The sequence below is a fragment of the Aptenodytes patagonicus genome, chromosome 11 (assembly GCF_965638725.1).
Source record: "Aptenodytes patagonicus chromosome 11, bAptPat1.pri.cur, whole genome shotgun sequence".
Classification (NCBI taxonomy): domain Eukaryota; kingdom Metazoa; phylum Chordata; class Aves; order Sphenisciformes; family Spheniscidae; genus Aptenodytes; species Aptenodytes patagonicus.
The window spans coordinates 14,940,347-14,949,922 of NC_134959.1; the positions used below are offsets into that span (position 1 = coordinate 14,940,347).

Below are 9,576 nucleotides of genomic sequence, written 5' to 3' on the forward strand. Positions count from 1 at the left end.
CACCTTCTGTCGTCCTTCCTGAAATATCTTTCATTTGCATTCCTCCAGCAACAAGGAAAAGAAAATTGCATGTATTTCAGGCTGTTTAATATCTTTCTTTAACAAAAAGTTGAACATCAACCATTTAAACACATCGTTGTCTTTTCAGCATGAAGAACAGTTGAGTAGTATATTCAATAAATTAATAGAACAAAATTTTTTTCTGCTATGTTGCCATAAATGGACAATGTATCATGTGGCCAGAGGTGTATGAAGCATATCTAGTCTCCTGAGCCATTCCGTTTCTTATGTAATAAATGATATCCAGAAAATCATATTGTACTGTTGGCTATATTAAATCCACTACCTATTACATTAGATTAATTTGAGGCTTTGGAACAAGATCCTACTTGTTGAAATTAGTAGAAATTTTGTTATTTTCTTCAACTGGGCCAGAATTTGGTTTATCACTGTTGATTTAGTTCATTTACTCCATTGGCTCTTTAAAGAACTAAATGATTACAAATATAAACTCTTTAAGAAAGCCCATTAGAGCTAGCATTGAGCAAAATACATGAGGAAATCCTTTCTTCAAAATTTTGAAAGAAAACAGCCCTAAAAAAACCCCACAACAATCTGATCCATTCTCATTTAAAAATGCAACTCCTACAACTTTTTTTTTTTTTTTTTTTAATTACTTGAACCGTATTATATGTACATGGCATTCTTTTTAAGGTTGCTTAAGTCCACATTCTGCTTCTGTCTGGGTGGTAACGGTCTTTTCAGCAACTCAAAAAGTAGGCAAATGCAAACAAACCGAAGAAAACAGAAGTAGTGTTTCCCTAGACTTCCTACCCCTGTAGCAACCGAAACGTAACTCCACAGATAGCATTAAAACACAGTGTGGTTTGATGAATAGCTTATAGCAGTAGAAAAGCAGATTCCTATTCTCTCTTCCACCAGCAACGTCTCTACGCCTCTCTCCTCTTGCAGGGTTCGCAGTCTGTCGATCGGTGGTTAAGCTCTCACAGACAGCATCTCTTTCACTTTGTTTCCTCAGACCCTTGCACAATGGGGTTCTGATCTCACAACTTCTAAGTACTGCCGCAGAGCACACATTTGACGTATTGAGCGCCTGGCATCAAGTTGATTGCACTGCTTTTACCATGGGTCGATGCAGAATTTGGCTCCTCGTTAAATCGCCTCAATGTGAGCCTGCCCAACAGATTCATTGTCTTAAAATTCTCAGACATATGACAACTACAGCAAAAAGCTGTAACAACCAACCTCCACATAATTTGAATGGCAGCGTGGCATCCTATACTACAAATACACCACTTAGAATAAAAGTTTTAATGTACCAAGGCTCTCACGAAAAATAAATTTATTTACAGAGGCAAAGCCTGCACTCATCATTTCAGAAACACCTCCTTGACATCGGCAGGTGTTTTGCAAGCCAACAGACTGCACAACCTGGCCAAGAATGTCAAACACACAAAGCACTTTACAAAAGGCACAGAAACCAATATTGCGCCATCTAGAAAGTTTTTACTTTCAAACTAGGCTCACAATAAAACACTAAGGAGTTCCTTACCGTAAATCTCTTTATGTAATCAGAAACACAAAATCCTCCCATGCTCAAACGAAGGGATCTGTGCAGGGAAGATTCTTGATATAAAGTTCCCATCCTGTTTGGCTTGTGCGGTGGTCACCCAGGCAGCCTGAAGCCTTTTACTGAATAAAGCTGCACTGCCTCCCTGGATCTTGCTAGAATTCTGCCTGTGAGATAAACTAGGCATTTCATCTTATCTAACACTGCACCAGGCATTTCAATCATTTCACTTCCTTATCAGCAGCACTAAGTTCCATCCGTATCCCAGCAGCTCACTTCCTGAATTACTGATAACAGCTGCCGTAAGGCACGGAAACAACAGAAGATGACAGCCAAATCTCTTGAGTCACTACAGTCCCTTCTTTGCATTTCTCTGTTCCTTGGCTTATTTTTGCCCAATTTAACTTTGCTTTAGCTTAAGGACAGCATGTTTGCTTCAGCCAAACAGTGACAAGACTGTCATTTATCTGACTGCTGTTCTTTTTTTCAGTGACACCGATTACTGCTGCAGGATATTTGCTTTAACATAACATGATTATTATACACGTGGGCATTTCTTTTATTTCCAATTTCTTAAGCGGTAACATAGGAACAAAGGGAACAAAAGAATGGACAAAAAAGGACAGATATTAATCCTCCATCAGCATTCACATACCTATTTATGCCTTCAAGCACGGTTTCTACAGTCTGATGCTATGCACACAGAGCCATTCACTTCAGTCTGTAAAATACAGTCAGACAAAAGTACTCGCACAAATGTATGTTGCCATGAAGTCCATGTAGGTGTATTTGTGAACCCCTAGATTTAGAATCTTCTAATCTTCTTCTACCCACAGTTAGATTAATAAGCAGCCATAATGCACCCAAATGATGTTCCTCCTCATGCATTTGGTCCTCAACTAATGAATTCCTTTTTATTTTGCCCTTTGTAAAACACACACTTTTTTTTATTGAGTTCTTACCTATAAGACTGTGTCAGTGGAGTACAAATATACAAAGACAACAGATACCAAGATGCTGGATGACCCAAGAAGGAAAGTAAGTTCTGGAGAAGTAGAAGCACATCTACTTTCAATTTTCATCTGTGCTGTGCCTTCCTTTCCCACTCTGCCAACAAGCTGCGGTGGAATCAGCTCTGTTTGATTACTAGCTACAAGTGATCTAACATTAACCTGAATCACATCAGGCATGGGTATAAAAAAATGACAGCCACTCACTATGGACCAGCAGCCTTCGAGCAGATGGACAAGCATCTCAGACAGCAGTATCTGGGCTTAGTATGGGCCATATCTTCACTGCTTAAATCAAAATAGAAGCGTGTTTTACCACGGGATGAGTGCACATGCGCTCTCCCCTAAAATAACCAAGCAAGCAACGGAGATAAGATACTGTACCTTTATCATTACGACCTAAGAGATGTCAGGTCCAGAAGTGTGGGTGTAGATCTGGCTACCCCTCTCACAGCAAAAATAAGAGCTTCGTTTCCACTTGGGTTTGTACAGCAAGATAACCAATATGCTGTTAAAAAACAAAATAAAATCAATGTGCGTACAGACAACACCGGTGAATTAAGGTGAATGAGGAACTCTCACAGGGCAAAAGCTGGGGAGGAGATGGCCACGCTTGCTGTGCTGCAAGTATTTTTTACTGCCTGGCAGGGAATGTTTTTCAGCCCATTCAACGAACAAGTGAAAAGGCCAGGGGTTGCCTGGGGTACAGGATGATTTGACCAGAGCTCACAGAGGTGAGATAGTTCTACCAAGAGGTTAGTAGTCTAACATCCTGGTAAAGGGATGTAGGCAACCTGAGGCTGCCTGAGACACTGGACTTAGACCTCCAGAAATGTGAGGTCAGTCTCAACTCTCAGACTCCTGTGTAATTTCTAACTCGACTTCTCTGCCTTGGCTTTTCCACCTGCAAAACTAAGTGAAACTCTTCCTGGCACACAGAATATTTTCAGAGCTTTAGAATCTATTATTACTATTCCTCCTTTTAAAAGGCAAAACCAACCCATAAATCCTAGGTCAAAACTGCCCCAAAAATTTTGAGATGCATCAGCTAGCTCCTGAGCTTCTGAGGAGTAATCAGTGAGGCTGCTGCTGAGCCCTTTTGCCTGGATGGGGTAAGACTGTTGCAGGCTTCGCGGCAGCACCTCGAGCAGTGTTCCTGGCATTGGCACAAGGAACACTACCCAGCCGCTCTCAGTGGGAGAGGGGACTATCCACATGGGCATCAAGCTCTTGAAAACAGCCTTAAGTTTGTTATTAACATGTAACTGATTGTATGAATTAAAGACCCCTATTCCAGATCCTAAGAAAACAACAAATACTACAGCTATTCAAAAGGTTAACAGATGAGTCAGGAGTTCCCTAGACCCAGGGGAGGAAAAAAAGTATTTTTAACACATTCGTGACTTATTCCAATAGCACAAATAATCATGTCGTTACTCCAGATTTAATAAAGAGATGCTATTACTTAATGTGGCAGCAGAGGCATGTACAGCATGTAAGTGCCATGCCACGGGGGAAAGCTTGCATGACAAAGAGAATCCTTTAGGAAATTTGGCAAGCAGTCCGGAACAAGCAATGCTCAGCCTGCGACCTTCCATTAGCAGATCTAAATACAGAACTGCAGTGTAAAACAACACCTTCCTGCAGCATTTTCATTAATTAATACTAAGAATATAATTATTGTGATGATGAGCTTCACTGACTTTGCTTTTTCTCCATTTTAGCTTCTGAAAAAAAATAAATTTGGAGCTTTTCTCTCCCCCATTTTCATTTCAGATCTTATGATGCCGATTCTGGACTGTGTTTTCAGAAGAGTATTCAAAGCAACAAATCAGTAGCAACTATGTAACAACCAATCCACAAGGAAGTAGTCCACTTTTCACAAAGTTAAATGTATTGCTGTGGACAGAAATCAGGCAATGGACACAGGACTACTGGGGAAAAGTCTAGTGGATTGTACATACAAGGAAAAACAGAGTTTGGTGCCTTGCCCTAAAATACTAAGAGCTAGAGACAAGGAAAGTGCTCACTTTGAGTATAGGTATTCTAGTGTAGGCTTTATATGTCACGAGACATCATTTACTTATAGAATAAATGAAAAGCTTTTCCAGAAATAATGCAAGTAACACCCAACCAATGAAATCAAGACCAAGGTTAGCACTTCAGCTTTTAGAGCAACTCTTTGAATCTGCTATATTTAGACTCCAAAACTCCTCTTTCAAATCAAGAGAGGTGTTTGACAGCTAGATCAGTGCATTAGGAGCAAAGACCAAGAAAAGGAAAAAGGTAATGTTAAGAGGCTATTAATTATGACTAGCTTCCCCAGCCAGCTGCTGACAGATATGCCAATTCCTGCACTAACTACAGAGTAAAACGAAGGGGCTCAGCATTTTTGAGGTGACCTCTCTCATCTCCCAGCATCAGCCTCTGTGAATTAGGAGGGGGTGCATTGCTCCACAAACACATCCCATTTTCAGGGAATGTATAATCTAAACAACATTCCTTAGCTGAAACTGTTAACATGGCAGTTAATACAGAGCATCTTCCTTCCTGAAAATAAAATGAGAAGCTTTAGTCCCTTGGCACGTTTCTTTCACACTCACTTAAGAGTTACTAAATTACTTAAGTATTTTAGAGCCTTTTTGTCACTAATAATCAGAGGCAGGGAGCTACTAACACTCATGCCGCCCAGTTTAACTCATCATGACTATGCCCAAAACATCTAACTGAAGGTTCACAGTTCTCTTCCAAAAGGGATTTCCAAACTTTATCAATAACTTACCCTTTCATTACGCTTCCATCCATGCAACAGGCTAGAACTGAATGTCAGCATACAGGAGCGTTCCCCAGGGAAATGCACGCAGAATCAGCAGGCAGAGTATTGATACCAGAAACGTTCAAGTCCCCTTCCGTACCTGATCAGGACAAGTATTCAGGAGACTGTGAAGACTTTGACTGATGAGGCATTTTCTAAGAGCAGTCAATTCCTGGTTGTCTCTGTGCCAGTATCAGCACATTTCTAGAGCTGCTCCACTCACAATGGATTAGTAGCAAAGGCCAGGTCTGAAGGCCTCCCCACCTCATTAATATTAATTTTATATTTTAAATCCCATTTACAGAAGGACTCATCCCCAAGGCTAGAAGCCTCATAAGTTATATTCCATTTTTAAACCTGCAGTATTCACTCTCATTGTTTCAGAAGGAAAACACTAGCAGAGACAGCTTTAGGCAGGCTGCTTTTGTTTAAAAGAATAGTATCTAAAGCCCTGTTTTAACTTCATTAGTCCACAAAGATTTGCACTACAACAAATCCTGCCTGCAAAGCACAAACACAAGTACAACTGTCAGCAGATTTTCATTCTTTCATTATTCTGCTTTTGTTCCAGCTGCCAAAGCAGGTGGGTATAACTAAACTCACAAAAGGCAACTTACCTAGTGAACACTTCAAAAATAGCTACAATCACCATAAAATCAAATGAAAAGAGACAAAGTGACTCAGTATCTACTTTGTCTCCTGGCAAGCATGGGTAGATGATTTTGTACTCAAAGCATACCACATGACACAGCAAACCTGGCTTTGACAGTCATAAAAAAGGTCCAAAGGAGAACAGATTCAAGGCTTCTCTGTAAGGATGGGAGACAATTTTTGGGTAGTAATCTTTTACCTCTGTATAGCACAGAGCCTTGTTACACAGGTCAACCCTACAGGCAGCAACAAACAAGTTTGGGGTGCTGAGGCAGACAGCGCCTGCACCCTTCTAGGCTCCACTAGTGAAGGAATGAACAGCAAAAGGGAAAAGTAAGATGAATTGTTCTAGTTTTACCTTATTCTCCTTTGCAAAGCATTTGTTGTAACACAGATTTACTGTTCAACAGCCTATTAGTTTTTAATGTGGAGAAGTAACCTTTTGCAAAAACCTGAAGTGAAAAGAATGTCACATCATTCCTCCACTTGCCTTAAAAAAAAAACCACTACAATAGTGAGAAGTGCAGATCAAGTGTTTCCCAGAAGTAAGACGAGATGGGTAGGCTGTCACTTGCATTGGATGATAGATTTTATCAAGCTCCTACTTTGCAGAAGCACTATTCTGTACTTTTTATAAAGAATTAACTCAATTGACACAACCCTTTCTTACCCTCTTGCCCTCAACGGTCCATTTACTAGAGAAGACATCACTTCTGTCAGTAAGCCCCATAAAGTACATATGCAGCACCAAAATTGTAAGTCCAATGAACATTACATGTGGAAATCAGATTTATAGGATCCTTTACATTTGAGTTTGAAATTCAGAGGTAAGTAGTTCAGATGTTTAGCAGTCTGGATTGCTGACTTTTTTTTTCTTCAGCGTCCACTAACTAGGTTCATTCTAGTCCTCAAAAACCTTCTTTACAAGGTATTTCCTCATTTTGAATCAGCTCTGAAAAACAAGGATTAACGCTCTCAATCCCACTCCCAGTGGTGGTGGTGGGGATCTTGTTCGTCTTCCACATCATGTCTGAATCGGTTTCCCACAAGAAAAGCCCAGTAAACTCACAACTAAGGATACAGAAGGGGAAGCCCAAACAACACAGGAAAAAAGCATATAGCCGCTGGAGAATTCATTTCTCAAACCACCTCATTTTTAGGTAAAAAGGAACTGCTCAACTCTGAGAACAGCTTGAGTAGCAGTATCCTAACGCCTCCTACAAATGCAGCACCTCTCCAGTCACCTCTCCCTTGTTCTCCAAATTGCCCTGCCCCTCCTCACATATCCAGAAATCTGAAAAACATGCAGTGCTTTCTCCACCATGATATCCTACAGAAGGTCTCCATGTCTCTCTCCCAACAGCCTTAACACACGCATCTTTAATTCTCATCATTACACCCTTCTCCATTCTCTAGCTAAGTCTAGCTTTTCTTTTTTCTACCCTCACCATTCCTAGCTTGGTCACTCTGGTCCTTCTCACATCTGGAGTGAGCTGCAATTACCTTCCTCCCTTTGCTATATAAGGAAACTCCACTGCAACTATAACACTGGCTAATAATGCAAACTGCATGCCTGAAATCCCAGAAATTGAGATTAATGTAATCATCATACAATAACAGTCTGCCAGTGGCCTTTTAAGTTGTTGTGCTTTCGAGTATTACTGCAGTCAAAGAGTGCAAGCTGTCCAAACCCCCTTTGCTTGATCAGCAAAGGAGCAGTAGTAAATTGACAAGCAGCAAACAACAATCTCAGAAATAATTAATCTAATATAATCTCAACCCATCTGTTAGTCTCACAAAATATCTATATTTTTGTGACTTTCTCAGATTCCCCATGTTCAAATAATGAATCTTCTTGTTTCCCCGGAATGCATTTGTAACGCATGCATTCAAAATAGAACCTGTCCTCTGCTCTTTTCCATTTGCTGTATTTTTATTTTTGATCTTTCTATAGTTGGTAGGAGTAGGGTTCTGTTCATTTTGTTTTCAAGTTCTTGTAATACATTAACAATCTAATAAAGATTTTAAAAGACAAAACATTTTACTAGACATATTTTCCTATGTACTGTTGCCATCAGTCTCAAAATCAAAATTGCTGAACAGTACAAATTGTTGAAGTATCTGTTTCCTCTTCCAAACTCTGTACTCCTTTAACCTTTTTTTTTTTCCCGGAACTACATTTAGATGCATACGCATGAGCTGTACGTAAATGTGAGCTTCAGTCGCTAAGTAACTGTGTGCCAGTAGATAGCACTGTGAATGTTGTAAGCAACATCATACAAGTTGCCAAGTTCGTAATTTGGTCAGCGCCAGGAAATGTAAGCTAAATATTTTGGATGAGACTCTCAGATCTTTTTAAAACGGGCATGAGCAACAATGAAAGAAAGATACATTGAGAAGTGATTAGACTCATGAGTAATCCTACACACTGTGGGACACCTATCAGGACAGTTAGACCATTCTTCAGAATGCAGCTATTAGTATTTACCTAAACTAGGCTTCTTTCTCGATTTCCATTCAGCCCATTATTCACTGCTTTGAGGTACTATTTTCAAAACACTCCTCTATGTAAGTGTTAGAAAGACATTCCATCATTTTAAACATTCAGTTAAATAAACAGTTTGTTTTAAAAGTACCTTCTTGAAGACCTTTCATCGGATGTCAAGACCTGTCACTATAAAAAAATCCTAAGAGCAAATTCTAACGCTCATCTTCAAGTCTTAGGATGGATTTGTCCGCTCAGTTTGGTAGGGAATTCTACTCATACAATTTTTTTTTTTCCAAGTTTTTAATTTAGTTTCTTCTTTTTCAACAGAATTAAGAGGGAAAACTACAGGATCAGGCTCTGAATCAGTACTTGGCCAAGATGCAATACATCTCAATGTCTTAAGTATCTCAACTTACTGTATTGTTTTTCATTCTTTGGAGTTGCTCTGTCTTAAAGAGCAGAGAGATTTGTTACTTTTTGAATATGATAGGAAGTAATCATTATCCTCCACTGTTTAAGTATAGTAAAAAGCAATTATGCCTTAACCCTCATTCTAGAGTAACATAGGTTCCTTAGTGAATTTAAAAAAAAATTGAGCCTTGCATTTCTAACTTCATTTATCTGAGGTTACACATCAACATTTCACATTTTTAATAAAGTCCACCAGCTGACAGCCTCACGCAAAGTAGCAGCTATTCTTTTCAAGAGTTTCTTACTGTTGTGGTTTAACCCCAGCCGGCAACTAAGCCCCACACAGCCGCTCTTCTCGCTCCCCCCACAGCGCGATGGGGGAGAGAATCAGAAGAGTAAAAGTGAGAAGACTCGTGGGTTGAGATCAAGACAGTTTAATAGGGAAAGCAAAAGCTGCACACACAAGCAAAGCAAAACAAGGAATTCATTCACTCCTTCCCATCGGCAGGCAGGTGTTCAGCCATCTCCAGGAAAGCAGGGCTCCATCACACGTAACGGTGACTTGGGAAGACAAACGCCATCACTCCGAACGTCCCCCCCTTCCTCCTTC

General features: G+C 40.0%; 1 protein-coding gene across 2 annotated transcripts in view; it reads right to left on the bottom strand.

Annotated features, from left to right (window-relative positions):
• The window catches only part of MYLK3 (myosin light chain kinase 3), a 43,468-nt gene extending 37,892 nt beyond the window's left edge, over positions 1–5,576 (bottom strand). Inside the window, exons 1-2 of one of the 2 annotated variants that reach the window (XM_076349234.1) lie at positions 5,384–5,576; positions 2,986–3,109 (exon numbers count right to left, since the gene is read on the bottom strand). In XM_076349234.1, coding sequence (XP_076205349.1) covers positions 2,986–2,994 — 9 coding nt within the window. In that variant the 5' untranslated portion in view covers positions 2,995–3,109; positions 5,384–5,576. Of the gene's footprint in view, positions 1–1,573; positions 1,680–2,985; positions 3,110–5,383 lie in introns of those variants that run through there. The other variant, XM_076349233.1, reaches the window with a different exon arrangement.
• Positions 5,577–9,576: the final 4,000 nt, after the last annotated feature.